The following is a 16,667-nucleotide window of genomic DNA, read 5'->3' on the forward strand; positions in this document are numbered from 1 at the left end:
AAGTTCTACTATATAATAAATATAATATATAATATTCAAGAAAGTCCCAATCTTGAATATTATATATTATACTTGGCCCTAAACTCTCTTTTATAATATAGTAGAATATGGTAGAATAGAATAGAAAATTAGATAGGCCACTATGAGATAAGATTCCAAACGAAAAAAAATTTTAAAAAATTATTCCCTCTTAAAATAAGTATCATTTTAGCAACAACCAAAAAATAAGTATGGTTCTAAAAATTTTAAACAAAAAATCACATTTGTTTCTAACTATACTTTTGTATTAAAGAATGATTCATTCTTAAAAATGCTTAATTCTCAAAAGACATACTTGTTAAGAAGTTCGACATCCGTAGAGCAATGAGAATTTAATTATTTAGATAAACTTCTCTTCATAAGTTAGCTTTTGGGATTAAATTAGATCCATAATCCATCTATTTGTATAGTATCAGATTCAGACTCATCCCAATTTATTGTTCACCAATGATAGGGAAAAAAAGAGTACAAGTCAAAGAGCAATGATGAAGCCAATCTAGCATGGTGACATGAGGGTATGGCATAGGAGTTGCCAATAATTAATAAACCCAACTCCCCTCTCCTCACTTTCATATTATGTCACTTCTATTTAAAAATCACCATCCTCTTCTTCAGTCATCACCATCTTTAAAAACTTAGCTACATTTTCCATCCATTAACATCTCTAGCTAATAAAAATGAAGCATCTAGATAGTAAAGACTTAGCTTCTTCCTTACCTGTTCTTCCAAGATTAGATCGCCTCGATTTCCTAGTAAGTAACTACTTCCTCTGTTCACTTTTATTTGTTCATTATACTAAAAAATAGATGTTCACGACTTTTCGTGACATATAATGCAGCTGCAGGTTCTGGAAGAGAAACATGGGATGTCACCAAAAAATGAGAAAGGAGAAGAAGAAGACTCAGAGTACTGCAGCAGTACTCTGAGTCTTTCTACTGCACTTCAACAAGTTCATCACAAAGGCACTCTTGTTGATCGACTCACTGCACTCGAGAATCGAGTCTTTAAGGTTTAAGATCGTAAGATTAAAGAATGTTTTAATACATATTACACGTATTTTTAGTTTAAGATAATTAGAAGATTGATTCAAAAGTCATTATTATTCTTTAAAACTCTGTGTTCAGTCAAACTAAGATAATAACATATGTAATATATAAAATGTTGATTTGTGTTGTTTAGTTGCAGCTGAGCTTAGAAATGGAAGAAGAGAAAACATCAAGGTCGAGTTCATCCAGGTCAAGAAATCATGACAACGAAGACGAAAAGGCCAATCTCAAACATAAACAACTCCAGGTAAATAAATAACGTTTAGATAAAATGAAAGTCTAGATAGTCAACCAACCAACTGATAAGCGGAATATATTTTCCTTTTTAAATAAAAATAAGAAGATTTATCACTTCTTTTCTTCAAAAGCATCCTTGATGTTAAGTGTTACTCAAGTGAAACGGTTAGACTAGGTAAGAGTTCACATTGGTTGGGGGATAGATTAGTGGTCTGTTTATATGGACTTGAGCAATCCTCCTTTCATGAGTTAGCTTTTCGGGTTGAGTTAATCTCAGGGGTCATATCTTTACATGGTATCAAAGCCTAGGTTCATCCTTGTTTAGACAATATATAGGCTTGTGTCTATATATAACAATTAATACATGATCAGTTCTTTAATTTGTTACAACATATGATTATTGGCTAATATTAATAATATATATTGTTATATATTTTACAGGAAGAAGCGTCGACAGTATCTTTAAGTAGTGAGAAATCAGATAAAGTTGTTGGTAATGCTAAAATGACAAAGAAAAAATGGCGCCTTGGCAGCTGGCTTCGATTGGGATGTAATTAAAATTTGAAAATATGTATGTAATTTAATTATATTCCCAGTACTTGCAATTTGTACTTGTTTAAGCTTCAAGTGGATTGATTGCTTATGATTTTCTCATCCAACATACCTGTCGGCTAGCAGATTCAAAATTTAGGCGTTTTCTTGTTATTATGAATTTATAGAAAATGATCTAACTAAATTTTATATGAATATTTAATTTTCGTACTATATACATAAAGTTCGAGCTAAAAATACTAACATATCGTTTATAAAAATGAGTGGGTGACTTGATCTTGTGCAATAATCTAGGCTGCAGAGATCTTTTGGTGATTGTCAAAGTAATAAAGAGAGATATCAATGCTGGCAGGAGCAAGATAATGTGAATATTGGATAATGATTTGACTTGTAGTATTTCACATTTAAAAAAGGGATATGGTCTTTTTATGATATACTACTTTATATTTTTACAAAAATACATGAAAAACGAAACAATTGCATCTCTTAATTAATAGTTAAGAGTTCTGCAAAAAATTCAACCAATTAAGCAACTTATTTTATACGTGGAAGCATGATTGTATATATAATAATGAACGATGAGGAAACGTTAAGCTAGCTTAGAAGTTAGAACGATGGTCTATGATCCATGAGAAAATTAGAGTTATATCTATCAAGCTAAATATGAAATGCTGCTCAATAAAATGTGTAGCCTAAAAGTTAAATTATAGAGAGTACTCTAGCAATAGCACTAAAAATGCCAAATATGTATCCTTATTGACTTTTTCCCCCTTACCTTTTCTATTCTTTATTTTTTTTTCTACTCTAAATATAAGTAAGTGCACCAAGTATTTGAAAAATTGTTTTTGGACAATTGATCTATTATTTGATATATATAATGTTGGATAAGGGTCTGAAAAATACCCCAACTTTTATTAGATTTGTTGTTGCGATACTAAACTTTCATGAGGACATATTACCTCCCTAAACTATTTAATACCGTATTTTAAACATTTATATTTGCCCACGTGAACATAAAAAATAATGTGAAATTATAAATAGCAATGTGTCCATGTGGGCACATATATATCTTTAAAATACACTATTAAATAGTTCAGGGGTAAAAAATACGGTATTAAATAGTCTTTGGAGGTAATAGGTCCGTATGAAAGTTTAGTATCGCAACAACAAATCCGACCGAAGTTGGAGTAAACACTACTTCAAATATTTAACAACAACAAATTAAATTGATTATTTATAACAAACTCAAATAGAAAAACTAACTAATGAAACAGTAACAAATTAGACGGGGATCATGAGATGTCAGAAGAATCAAATTAGAGGTGAGAAATATAGACTTTGCCTAAATACAATACACGTGGGACTGGATTCTTTTACTTACCTAATATTTTGCTTAATGTATCATTCGGTTTACACCTTCAGAAAGACATACTTGAATGTTAAGTTTATATCAATAATATACAGGGCTATCAAATGGTCGACTGCAAAACCCATGAGGGTTCCAAAATTGTATACTATTACAATGCCCTCGATCGGCGATCGTTCAACGAAGGAGTGATGACTTTGTGTTATCCTATCATACATATTAATGTTGTAATCTTCTTTAAGTCATTATGGGTATATGAATGTGTTTGGGTTGATTTATTTTTAATTATTTTTTTACTTTTAAGTTATTTTTTAATTTGAAAATGTTTGACTAATTCAAACAGTATTTTTTTTTAAAACACTTTCTAAAGCTGAAAAAATACCCAAAACGTTAAAAATAAAAATTTGAGTGTTCCCAACTTATGAATTTTAACTTTAACTTATAAATAACTTTAAAAATGCCAATCCAAACGCCCCTTAACTTTAGTTCATGAAAATTGACCTGTCATTTAGGAAACAAATTGTTTTGGCCATGCACAATTTGTTTTGAAAGGGTGTGGGGTGGATAAAACTGTACATATATGAATCCGCATTCAAATAAAAGCGGATTCAAAATTTTGAATTTTTAAACTAACAGCTTCCCAAATTTTGTAAAAATTATAACATATAGTATAATTTAAGTGAAAATAAGTACTCATTAGTTGCAACAAATTCGTAGCTAGAATTTTGGCTTTGCCCCCGTATTTATCACATACACATGAGTGTTCGTTCCAAGAACAACAAGAAATCATATATAGTATCAAAAATGGGTCGATAATTTATTAGAGTTCGTTGAATAACCTCTAGTTAATCTAGGTATTTAATCTGATCAATTAGAATCCAGTCTAGGTTAGCAATGCTATCTTAAAAAAAAGTATAGTTTAATGGGAGTAGGTAACATAGATCTAGTTTTCTTAATTTTTTATTATAAAAAATAAAATCAATACGTAGCCTGCGGCTAGAGGCTATACGCTGGCAAAATAAATTCAATAAAATTTATAGCTCAATAATATTAGTAGTAATTTAAATAAAAGTTTAAAAATCAAAATCAAATTAATATTAATGCCGTAATTCAACATTAAGAAGGATATTATGTTAAATAATCACTCTTTAATCTTGCATTTGTTTAAATAGTGTCAGTACATAACTTTATTTTAAATATTTAGTCATATAATTACTATTTATTAATTGTATATAGTTTAATGTGATTTAGTAATTTTAGATTATAATCATTTTCATTATGACTTATTAATTAATAATATTTACTTTATGTAATTTAATTATTATTTTTGTTAGTATTTTTTAATATAATCATCACTCATCTCACATTTTCTAAAGAAATACTTCAAATTATTTTATCTTATTAAAAAAATTAAAATTGAAGCACAATTATATATTTATTATATATAAACTTTATCAGAAAAAAAAAAACTGATAAGAACTTTTTTTTTATTAACATAATTTATAAATTTTGAAGTTTGAGGCAACTAATTTATTTGACATTTAAAAAATCTAAATTAACCCAACGTATATACGGCTTGTAACAGCTCGGTAGCTAAGACTCAGATAGATTACCTACTCCTTAGGAAGGGTGATAGAGGCCTCGTTAAGGACTGCAAGGTTATCCCAAGTGAAAATTGTACTACCCAACACAAGGTTTTGGTGATGGACCTGGAAATTAAGAGGGATAGGAGGAAGAAGATTGTACCTGATCGACCGAGGATTAAATGGGGTGGCTTGACCCCTGACCTTTCGCGGGAGATGGGTGAGAAGTTGAGTGGGATGGGGGCTTGGAGTGGTAGCGGGGACGCGGACACCATGTGGAATAAAGCAGCTAGTTGCATTAGGGAAGTTGCTTCAAAGGTGTTAGGGGTGTCAAGGGGTAAATTTGGAGGCCATAAAGGAGATTGGTGGTGGAATGGGGAAGTCTAAGGCAAAGTGGAAGCGAAGAAGGCTGCATACACAAAGTTGGTGGAGTGTGTAGACGAGGAAGAGAAGCGGACGCTTAAGAAAGTCTATAAGACGACAAAGACAGAAGCTAAGTTAGCAGTTACGAAGGCTAAAACGGCAGCTTTCGAATGCTTGTATGTCGAGCTGGGGGACAAAGGTGGGGATAAGAAATTGTATAGGCTCGCAAAAGCAAGAGAGAGGAAGGCTCGCGACTTGGACCAAGTGAAGTGTATCAAGGATGAGGAAGGCAAAGTATTGGTGGATGAGACATCCATCAAACAGAGATGGTGAAGATACTTTCACAAACTTTTAAATGAAAAAGAGGGCGGAGACATTGTGTTGGGTGATTTGGCACACTCGGAAAGACTTCGGGACTTTGGGTATTGCAGGTATTTTATGATCGAGGAGGTTATACTTGCTATTAGTAGGATGAGCAGGGGAAGAGCGACCGGACCCGATGAGATTCCGGTGGATTTTTGGAAGAGCACGGACAAGGCAGGTATAGAGTGGTTGACTGGGTTGTTTAATGTTATTTTTAAGATAGCAAAGATGCCTGATGAATGGAGGTGGAGTACGATGGTTCCGTTGTATAAAAACAAGGGTGATATCCAGAACTGTAACAACTACAGGGGTATCAAATTGCTAAGCCATACTATGAAGATTTGGGAGAGAGTGGTGGAGATGAGGGTGAGAAGAGGGGTGTCCATTTCTGAGAATCAGTTTGGATTCATGCCGGGATGGTCGACGACCGAAGCCATTCATCTTATGCGAAGACTGGTAGAAAAATATAGAGAGAGGAAGGGTGTTCATTGACCTTGAAAAGGCCTATGACAAGTACCGAGGAGTGTCCTTTGGAGGTGCCTGGAGGCTAAAAGGTGTCCCGATGATTTATATTAGGGCGATAAAGGACATATACGGTGGAGCCAAGACTCCGGTTAGAACGGTTGGAGGTGACTCGGAACTTTTCCCAGTTGAGATGGGGTTGCACCAAGGATCAGTCCTTAGCCCTTTTCTATTTGCTTTGGTGATGGATGAGTTGACGCGGTCTATTCAAGAGAAGGTCCCCATGGTGTATGTTATTTGCGGATGACATAGTACTGATTGATGAGACGCGGGACAGAGTTAATGCGAGGTTGGAAGTGTGGAGACAAACGATTGAGTCCAAAGGGTTCAAGTTGAGTAGGACCAAAACAGAATATTTGGGGTGCAAATTCAGTGAGGCGTTGGATGAGGCAGATGGGGAAGTGAGACTTGACACACAAATCATTCCTAAGAAAGAAAGTTTTAAGTATCTTGGGTCTGTAATCCAAGAAAGTGGTGACATCGACGATGATGTCACACATCGCATTGGGGCTGCTTGGATGAAATGGAGGCTTGCCTCTGGAGTCTTGTGTGATAAGAAAATCCCGCCTAAACTTAAAGGTAAGTTCTACAGAGTGGTAGTTAGACCGTCCTTGTTGTATGGAGCGGAGTGTTGGCCAGTCAAGAACTCACATGTTCAGAAAATGCATGTTGCGGAGATGAGGATGTTGAGATGGATGTGTGGGCACACTAGGAGCGATAAGATTAGGAATGAGGTTATCCGGGAGAAGGTGGGAGTGGCCTCTGTGGTGGACAAGCTGAGGGAAGCGAGACTGAGATGGTTTGGACATGTGAAGAGACGGTGCGAAGACGCCCCAGTGAGGAGGTGTGAGGGGCTGGTTGTAGAGGGTACGCGGAGGGGTAGAGGTAGGCCCAAGAAGTATTGGGGAGAGGTGATTAGACAGGACTTGGCCTAGCTACACATTACCGAGGACATGACTCTAGATAGGAAGGAGTGGAGGTCGCGTATTAAGGTTGAAGGTTAGTAGGGTTAGCGGGTTGTCTTCCCTTGCGAGGGTTTGGGTTGTTAGCGTTTGGAGCAGTCCTAGCCGTTTGTTGTTTACTGCGTTTCACTTATCGCATTGTTCTTTGGATGTTACTGTCTCCTTTGTTGATTGTATACTATCTTTCTTATTGGATGGTATGTTTTATACACTATTTTCCTCGCCTTCTACTTGGATTTGATGTACTTGAGCTGAGGGTCTTTCGGAAACAGCCTCTCTACTTCCACGAGGTAGTGGCAAGGTCTGTGTACACTCTACCCTCCCCAGACCCCACCTAGTGGGATTTCACTGGGTATGTTGTTGTTGTTGTATATACGGCCTGTAACATGTTTGGTTGTAAAAGAGACATTTGCCAAAATGTTTGGCTGAAAAAGAGACTTTTGTTGCTAGAAAGTTCAATTTGAAATAAATAATTTGGTTTAGGCTAATTCGTTTTTGGCTAATTTGCTTCAATAAATAAATTGTGTTTGATTAAGTTTTAAAAAAAAATGTTTTGGAGAGTCAAATTATGAAAAAATATACCCTAAGATAAGACGGTTCCCGCCCTCAGGTCAGGGAATAGAGCTAACTGCATCGGAAAAAATAGCAATTCCTAGTCCGAATCCTGGACCTGGTTCACGCTTGAAAGCAGCAATTCTTCTTCCAATTTCGTACAGAAAATTGTGTATATAAAGAAGAGTTCGTCCTTCTTCAAAGAGATAGTTATTTTATAAAGATAAATTATTTTAAATATGTATATATGGTAACAATATTTTAATCTTGGAAAAAATAATTTTCTAATTTATTTTTGTTGTAAAAAATAGATTTTTTTAGTTTCTTTTCAAAACAATTTTGGCCAAACAATTTGATTCCTAGAAAAAAGTATTACATCCATTTGTTTTTACTTGTCGTTGTTTGACTTGACACACACATTAAGAAAACAATTATTCATATAAGTATTTTACCGTAAAATTCCTACTAATAAATGTTAAGTATTGGGTCTTAAAGAATGATATGGAGAATAGTATTTAATGTTATGGGTAAAATATGAAAAAAAAACATTATCTTTTCTTGATATGTCAAAAATAACAACTAAAAATGAAAATCTATTTTAGAAATTAGTGACAAGTAAAAGTGAACAGGGGAGTAATACATTTTTTGGAAAAATCACCTAAATACACATTTTATTTTGCCACCATTAAAAAAAAATCCTCTCTCGAATACATCACTTTCCTTTCGTTGATACATCATATCCCCTCCAGATACATCACTCCCTTATGAATCTGGATGTTCTATCTCTTCTCTTATACATCCCTATCTTCTCTTTGATACATCCTCCCTTATGTATCGGATGTTTGTTGATGTATCCAGAAGTCCAGTGATGTATCTGAAATTCATAAGTTTTATGAGATTTTTATTAATTTGAAAACAAATAGGAAAATAATGTAATTAGCTTTTAGCACGAGGAAAATAATGTATTATTTGTCTATTTTTAACTTGACACACTTATTAAGAAAATAATAATAATTGACATAGCGAATTTATCATTTTATCCCTAGTAATTGATAGAATTCCAAAATTAAGTTTATTCATTAAAAAGATTCTACCTTTTTTAAAAAAAAAAACATTAACTCTCTAAAGAAATTGAAGAATTTATAGATAAAGAATATTATTTTTATAAAAAAATAACAAATAAAAAAGGACAAGTAAAAAATCGAAATAAAACAAAATGAATAATATCTTTTTGACAAAATAAATATTTTTAACCTTCGTACGTGACCACTAGAATGAAGAAAGGACCCATGTTTTATCAGGCTGTCATTTTCTCTGTAGAAACCACGTGTTTTATGTAAATTCCACGCGCTGACTTCAAAATCACAACTCACAAAAATCAAAATTATCCTCTCGTCCTCCACTTGTTAGTTGTTATGTTACATTTTTAAATTAATTAATTTTTAAGATTAAATTAAATTAATATTTTAAATAAAAAATTCAGATATTTAAAATTTATATCAAAAATAATATAAATTATAATTTTTTTATATATGAAAAAATACATTGTTAATTAAAGCTTTTATAATTTAATTATAAAAATAAAAATAATAACAATTAAAAGTGAACGAATTAATATTAATATTAATAAAATAAGTCGATGCTTTCGACGCGAAGTCACTGGAACAACATCATCAATTCTACAACCAACACAACCAACACTACTCTTTATTATCTAAAAAAAGGGAAATTAGCTACTGCATGATTCCCAACTTTCTTCCTATAAATTCATAACCAATTCTTTAATTTCATATTAATTTTTTCTGTTTTATTCGTTTCGATTTGAATTTTCACCCATGGCTATACGAGATGACGATTCTGTAATTCATCAAAAACCGGCGCCGCCGTCAACTCCGACGCCGGTGGAGTTTAAAGGGACAAATTCCGGGTCATTATTTTACACCGTATTGGCGTTGGTCTTATGGCTTGGCTCCGTCCATTTCAACTTCTTAATCCTTATTGCTTCCTTTGTTTTTCTTCCTTTCTCCAAAGCACTCATGTATGTTAGTTTTCTCTTTACTTTCTCTCTATCTCTTATTTCTTTCTTCCCAGTAGTTTGAGTTTGACTTTGACTTTGTTGAAATTTTGTTTCAGAGTTATAGGAATATTGCTTATACTTATTCTCATTCCGATTGATGAGAAAAATAATTTGGGGCGAAGATTAGCTAGGTAAGTGTTTTTTTGTGGGTGCAATTTAGTATTTATCTGATTAAGTGGAAACTATTGGGTTTCTGCTGTATTATTCATGCTGAAAATTGGGGTTCTTCAGGTACATCTGTAAGCATGCTTGTGGCTATTTTCCGGTGCATTTGTATGTAGAGGACATCAAAGCATTTGATCCTAATGAGGCTTACGGTAAAATTAGTGACTACTATCCATCCTCGATAAGAATAAAGAAATCAACTTTCTTTAATTTGAGTTGGGGGTTGGGGAATCAACTAACCTGTCATGCATTTCCCATTGTGAATTAGTTTTTTCTCTTTTGTATAAGAAGAGACTTGCACAGTGTTTCTGCTATAATTGGTTAGTCTATTTGCAGCTGTCTTGCCTGCGGAATGATAGCTTGCAAAAAATTGTAGTCCCCACTTTTCTATTTTAGGCAGACTCCAATAAAACATCAGGGGCTGATTAAAGTTTATACTTTTGTGTGTGCTCATGAACTTGCAATTCACTTGATCACTTGGAAACATTGGGGATTACCAAGCTATCTATATCCGTCATAAAGCCGTACATTTCTTGGCATAATTGTGTGATTGTTGTCATGTAAATATGTTCCCCCCTCTGTTTCACTTTGTCTGGTTTTGATTTGACATTGAGTTTAAGGAAGTGTAGAAGACTTTCGAATCTTGTAGTCTTAAATTGAAGATACGTAGAATGTTCCAAAATGTTCTTTAATCTTAAACATGTTGCGTGGAAAGTTAGAATTTAAGAGTTACCAACAAAAGGAAAATATGCATTCTTTTTTAAATACACTAAACATGAAAGTAAAATAAATTAATTGAAACGGAGGAAGTAAATTGAAGGTAATAACCAATCAACTGCAATCTCAATCAAAACAGTGATTAGTGTACTTGCTTCAACATAAGTTGACCAATGCTATTGCTTTTAGATGACAAGTTATGTAAACCTGTGTCAGCTTGGGAGGCTTGCTTTTGTCTAAACCATAGTTGACTTCTAACTAGCTTAAATGCTGTCTAGAGACTTCTACTTTGATGCACTTCTGTTGATAAATTTCTCACTATAGCAATCTCCATTCTTAGGAACATAGCTTCTCAGTCTTTGTATCCACTTGCGGAGGCTGGATGGATACATTATTTTGTTTCATTTTGTTATTAGCTCAACCACTCAGCCTGTTTTCTGTGACTCTTTCTAAAACGATTTTATATCATTTGACTCTGATTCTATTTGCTTGGTGTCTTGTGAAGAATTAAATTAGACAGGTTTAAATCTATATCACGTGGTCTTGGCCCTTAAGTGTTGGCGTGTGAAATTTGCATTTCTAGAACAAATGAAATATAGGACCATAACAAGAAAATTTCCCCTTCGAAGTAAATTTCTTTTTAAGGATTTGAAAATATGTTTGAAAGAAAATAGAACAAATGAGTATACTTTAATTATTAAGGGGCCAAATGAAAAGAAATCCTCCTGTGCTCTTGCTCTCTTGGTCCTCTTCTCTTACTCTGTTGTTTTGTTGAGTATTCTATAGTTTGGGTAATTCAGTCCTCGAATCTTTATTTCTCTTGCTTGCTTATGTTCTAAAATTTCCTCTTTTGTTTTCCTTGTTTCTTTTCTCTACTGTGAATAATAATATATTACTCCCATTATCCACTTCTTTTTGAAGGGGCGCTTGCTCACATCCTTTCCATTGTAGGCAGATGATATCTGTTTCTACGAGGAACTAGATACATCATTCTGAGTGCTTGTCGCATTAATGGAAAATCAGAAATCTTCAGTTCCTGTTCTTCAGACTAACTCAGATGTTGTTACTTACAGTTTTTGGGTATGAGCCACATTCCGTTTGGCCTATTGGGGCGGTTTCCCTTGCTGATCTTACTGGTTTCATGCCTCTCCCAAAAATCAAAGTGCTTGCGAGTACTGCTGTATGACTTGATTCCTTGTTCTTATATTTTAATTGTACATAGTGTTATTTTCATCTGTAGCATTTACTATGAAGAAACATTGACAGGTGTTCTATACACCTTTCTTGCGGCATATCTGGACATGGTTAGGACTTGCACCAGTAACAAGGAAAAATTTTAAATCCCTCTTGGCATCTGGTTACAGCTGCATCATAGTGCCAGGTGGAGTTCAAGAGGCATTCTATATGGAACACGGATCAGAGGTTCAATCTCGAAACTTGATTGTATTTTCCAAACCAGTATATTATGCTATACTCACCACATTTCTTCCTAACTCCTGGTAAGACCAAGTAGATGCACCCACAAAAAGGAGTTTTGATCAGGAATAACTAGTAGGAACTCATCAAAAGAGTATATAAGCTCTACTCTCTTTTCAACAAGTACTCTCTTCATTGGATTGTAAACGATCTGATATTTGAGGAAAGAGGTCTAGTTTTTCTTTCTTATGTGACCAGAAATTATAGTACGTTTGGGACTGATGGCATGGTAAAAGAATTTCTATGCATCTTATGTTCCTGTTGGGGAAAACAATGTGTGAAATTGAGATTATTTCATATCCTTTACTGTGTGTGCTGGGATCGAGAGGGGTTAAATCTTATTGCTCTCTTAACCTGTGATAGATTGCCTACCTTCAAAGAAGAAAAGGATTTGTACGAATTGCCATAGAGACGGGCAAACCACTGGTTCCAGTTTTCTGTTTCGGCCAGGTGATATTTTGTTCTTCTATTTCCGTTTACGTAGTGTTCAGGTATTTACTTCCATCTTTGTGCTTCGATGCGTAAAGATGTCTTTATTTGGGCAAGAAATATTCTCTATCCTGTGCGAGTTTTGTATCCGTCTATATGATCAAAATTTCAAGCAGGACTGAATATTTTTCTTGCAAGTTATTAAAATATTTGGGTTGACATATCTTTGTGCGTTATTGAAAAACTATCCTGGCGTGTGCTTACAGTTTTACCTAAATTCTGCAGACTGATGTCTACAAATGGTGGAAGCCAAGCGGGAAACTGTACTTGGAATTCTCTAGGCTCATTAAGTTCACTCCAATTCTTTTTTGGGGCGTGCTGGGGTATGTTATTTCAGATTTTTGTTGAGTTTCTATTGATTTCTATACCAGGAAGCTAGTCTAAAATCTCTGGCCCTCATCTCTGGGGCTTTGGTCTAGTGGTAAGTGCATAGCTTGTGATGTGTAAGTCATGCACATTTCACAGTTTTGAATATAGCTGTTTTACAAAATCCTTGTATGAGGTCAGCTAATATATTTCTTGCATTTTTTTTGCCAAGTAAACCGACCTCAGTAGGTCAGCTTCTTTATTGAAAAAAAAAAATTGAATAAGAAAATCGACCTCAAGAGGTTGTTTTGTGTGGTCAGTTTCTACCTGTTTTTTTAGTAAACCACATTAATTTGTGTGTGAATGATTTAAGTGGAGTGGCTTCCCTATTATTCACAAAGCTTTGAACCGTGTGCAACCAACCTCCCGTATTTCTGCAATACAATAAAATCTTTGACCTCCATATTTTGTTTGAGTTTGATGAGGGTGATTTTAACCCATCTTTTATGGCTGAAATGACACAAACTGGGCAGCAACGTACAGCCATCGTCCTAGGCTAATTGGGATTGGTTTTATTTTATTCAAGTTTTTTTTTTCACTCTGACCTTTTGTTACCTTATTACTAAATCTCGCCCTGATCCAATAATGCAGAGCTGTTACTATCACCACCAACAGTGAAAGAATACATTATTGTAAATAGAATAGAGGAAAAATGAGTGTGTAGTGTTAGTCATCATAAGATGGATTTCGATGGCCATAGTGGTTCCTAGAATATTTTTAGAAACGTCTATAATGCATTTTGCCACTCGTGTTGCTATTTTCATCTCTGTAATGTCATGGTGTTTCACTGCAGCTCTCCGGTACCATTTCAACGACCCATGCATGTTGTAGTTGGTAGGCCAATTGTGCTCAAGAAAAATCCAGAGCCAACCGTTGAAGAGGTATGTCAGTTCACCCTGTTAGTCTGTCTCTTTCTCTGCTATTGGCAACGAGTAATATTGTGGTCTAGTCATATGGGGCTTGATTTGGTGCTTCAACACCAGATGTCCAGTATTTTCGATGCAGAGCATAAATTATGTTAAAACTCAAAAAATTTCAACAAATATAATATCTGGACCCATAATTCACCTTAGTTTTTTTTCTGTTGAAGGTTTCTGAAGTGCACAGTCGGTTTATTGAAGCAATGCAAGAACTGTTTGAAAGGCACAAAAAGAGGGTTGGTTATGAAGATCTACCACTGAGAGTTCTTTAATGTTATATGATAACTCTGCATTAATGTGTATCATGATTCATATGTATCTAAATCTTCTTGTGACTATATAATTTAATTTGCATCTAACTGTACTCATGGAGAGAGGCAGTCATGGGAAGAAAGAAATAAATGAAAAAAGAAATTTGCAGTCACTAATATTCTTATTTGTAGTCGTTATAATTTGATTAGATTATTCTGATTTATTCCTTGATTTCAATTTAATATTATTGTTATATTTACCATTAACTAAGCATAAAGATGAAAACTGTAGTTAATTATATTTTAAAAAAACTGACAACACTCCTCCGTTTCTTGTCGCTAGGCTAAGGCTAGGGGTGGGCATGGTATGGTATATATTGAAAGATCACATCATATTGAAATTTTTAATACTGTGATTTTGATATTATGGTATTTAGTGCGGTATATGGTATATATTTTAATTTATTTTGGTATTCGGCACGATATTTGGTATTTAGATATAGCATATTGAAATATCGTATACAATAACGAAGTATATAATTACATAATAACATATTGTATATAATTACATAATAACATATATATTATTAAAATTCTAACATGCAACCTAATATTAGAATAAACTTAATGTTTAGAAGTTAAAACTTTGATTACTCTATTTTGATTGAAATGTATTTGAATTGTAATTGATTAACAAAATGATTCGGAGAAGCACTTTGATAAACATATTTGATCTTGACCGGTGCTCATTGAGCCGGTCCCCGGTGGCTAAAATCATCTCAAAGAGTTGTGTGTACTTTATTTTGCACATATGTGTAATGTGTTAGTATGATACAATTGAGACCTTTTTTAATTGTCGAAGCCATAATACCCTATTATACGAGTATATATTAGTCGAGGTTGAACAAATTATGGTTATCGATTTCCCATACCGTAAAATGCTGAAATCAAACTTTAATATATCGAACTATACCGAATTAAATTGATATGGTAATGGTATAATATTTTCAAAATCAAATATCAAAATTACGATATCAAAATTTTTAAATACCGTACCATACCATGCCCACCCCTATGCTTGATCCATGTTGGTCAGATACACTTCGTAAGAAAGCTTTATTTCGAAGTGTATATTACTCTTAAATTAATCATATTAATGATGTTTTGAAATTTTAAATTTGATTATTACAATTTTATATAATTATTTAATATTAAGGATAATATGGAAAAAGGTTAAGAGACTCTCTTAAATTCTTAAAATAGATAAAGTTATGACTTATGCTAAGGACTAAATGATATTCCCTCTTTCGAACAATAGTTATCACTATTGATTTGGCACACCTCTTAAGAAACAATAAATAATGGGGTAATATTATTATTATTTTATCCTTTGACTTTATTAAATTTAATGTTTTGAGAAATGTGTTTAAATGATAAACAATATTTAATAGAAAGGGCAAAATAGACACAAAAGATAAATCATCTCTTGATTTTTTAAACTGGACATCTATTTTTAGTATAGTGGATAACTATTGTTGGACGGGGAGTAAATATGTAATTCATAATGGAAGTACTTGATAAAATCACTAAGTACTCAGCAATAACCTTAGTCATTGTATGTGCTGCAAGTAATTAATTATACAATTATGTGAAAAGGCAAATATATACTAGTTAATTAGCTAATATAGCTATAGTTTGAATTAATTACAGCTCACAACTTAATTTTAGTTTTAACTACGTCACTTGTCCTCTTTTATACATATACAAATACAAATTACACATATATACAATTATATGACATACATACAAATACAATTAGTCTCTCCCTACTCTCTGCCCTCTCTCGCTCACCTCTCTCCTCCCAATCTCGCTCAACTCTCTCCTTCATCTCCTAATCTCGCTCGCTAGATATACAAATACATATATATACCAGTTACATACATACATACATATATATATATATATATATACAATTATTTTGATAAATATACATATACAACTCGCCTCTCTCCACTCTTTGCCCTCTCTAGCGAGCGAGATTAGGAGATGAAGGAGAGAGTTGAGCGAGATTGGGAGGAGAGAGGTGAGCGAGAGAGGGCAGAGAGTAGGGAGAAACTAATTGTATTTGTATGTATTACATACATACGTATATATATATATATATACAATTATTTGATAAATATACATATACAACTCGCCTCTCTCCACTCTTTGCCCTCTCTCGCTCGCCTCTCTCCTCCCTCTCCCAATCTCACTCGTCACTCTCCTCCCTATAACATGTAGCTACAAATCGTAATGAACAAATATAACTATGGAGCATAATTAAGCTATTTTTGAGTGACTATATGTGAAAGTTCCTCTAAAGTAATATAGGTGGGAGTGGGATGATACAAATTTATTATTTTATAAATGTATTATATAATCGATGAATTAATATTTATTAATTTAAAGAGTGTTTTGAGATTTTATGAGTAATCAAAATTATTGTATTTTACTAATTAATTTATATATCATAGGGATAAGGATTTGAAAAATACCCCAACTTTGGTCGAATTTGCTGTTGCGATACTAAACTTTCATGAGGACCTATTACCTCCCTAGACTATTTAATACCGTATTTT

General features: G+C 33.5%; 3 protein-coding genes across 4 annotated transcripts; all 3 read left to right on the top strand.

The window, feature by feature from the left end:
* Positions 1-641: 641 nt before the first annotated feature.
* LOC107058479 (uncharacterized) lies at positions 642-1,968 on the top strand. 2 transcript variants are annotated; one of them, XM_015304239.1, is made up of 4 exons: positions 642-791; positions 878-1,048; positions 1,219-1,332; positions 1,764-1,968. In XM_015304239.1, the coding sequence occupies exons 1-4, from the start codon at positions 717-719 to the stop codon at positions 1,878-1,880; spliced, it is 477 nt and encodes a 158-aa protein (XP_015159725.1). In that variant the 5' UTR covers positions 642-716; the 3' UTR covers positions 1,881-1,968. The 2 variants fall into 2 exon arrangements, with proteins under 2 accessions (XP_015159725.1, XP_015159726.1); XM_015304240.1 differs by having other exon boundaries at positions 1,225-1,332.
* A 2,975-nt stretch (positions 1,969-4,943) lies between these two features.
* On the top strand, positions 4,944-7,765 carry LOC107058478 (uncharacterized). Its single transcript, XM_015304238.1, has 5 exons — positions 4,944-5,160; positions 5,263-5,515; positions 5,618-6,005; positions 6,284-6,650; positions 7,644-7,765. Exons 1-5 carry the CDS (start codon positions 4,944-4,946, stop codon positions 7,763-7,765), a joined length of 1,347 nt encoding a protein of 448 aa, XP_015159724.1.
* A 1,477-nt stretch (positions 7,766-9,242) lies between these two features.
* LOC102582278 (diacylglycerol O-acyltransferase 2) lies at positions 9,243-14,223 on the top strand. Its single transcript, XM_006364953.2, has 9 exons — positions 9,243-9,623; positions 9,719-9,793; positions 9,894-9,979; positions 11,618-11,724; positions 11,811-11,966; positions 12,384-12,470; positions 12,735-12,832; positions 13,669-13,756; positions 13,966-14,223. Exons 1-9 carry the CDS (start codon positions 9,421-9,423, stop codon positions 14,065-14,067), a joined length of 1,002 nt encoding a protein of 333 aa, XP_006365015.1. The 5' UTR covers positions 9,243-9,420; the 3' UTR covers positions 14,068-14,223.
* Positions 14,224-16,667: the final 2,444 nt, after the last annotated feature.

Source organism: Solanum tuberosum, unplaced genomic scaffold (genome assembly GCF_000226075.1).
Source record: "Solanum tuberosum cultivar DM 1-3 516 R44 unplaced genomic scaffold, SolTub_3.0 scf00528, whole genome shotgun sequence".
In the NCBI taxonomy this organism is placed as follows: Eukaryota; Viridiplantae; Streptophyta; class Magnoliopsida; order Solanales; family Solanaceae; genus Solanum; species Solanum tuberosum.

Bases quoted from the DNA above. Each gene is read 5' to 3' on its own strand.
- LOC102582278 (XM_006364953.2), top strand. From the start codon at position 9,421: ATGGCTATACGAGATGACGATTCTGTAATTCATCAAAAACCGGCGCCG. The intron at 9,624-9,718 runs GTATGTTAGTTT...ATTTTGTTTCAG, and splicing joins CCTTTCTCCAAAGCACTCAT to AGTTATAGGAATATTGCTTA. The intron at 11,725-11,810 runs GTATGACTTGAT...AAACATTGACAG, and splicing joins AAGTGCTTGCGAGTACTGCT to GTGTTCTATACACCTTTCTT.
- LOC107058478 (XM_015304238.1), top strand. From the start codon at position 4,944: ATGGACCTGGAAATTAAGAGGGATAGGAGGAAGAAGATTGTACCTGAT. The intron at 5,516-5,617 runs GTGAAGATACTT...TGGGTATTGCAG, and splicing joins ACATCCATCAAACAGAGATG to GTATTTTATGATCGAGGAGG. The intron at 6,006-6,283 runs GTAGAAAAATAT...GGTCTATTCAAG, and splicing joins TTCATCTTATGCGAAGACTG to AGAAGGTCCCCATGGTGTAT.
- LOC107058479 (XM_015304239.1), top strand. From the start codon at position 717: ATGAAGCATCTAGATAGTAAAGACTTAGCTTCTTCCTTACCTGTTCTT. The intron at 792-877 runs GTAAGTAACTAC...CATATAATGCAG, and splicing joins TAGATCGCCTCGATTTCCTA to CTGCAGGTTCTGGAAGAGAA. The intron at 1,333-1,763 runs GTAAATAAATAA...TATATTTTACAG, and splicing joins TCAAACATAAACAACTCCAG to GAAGAAGCGTCGACAGTATC.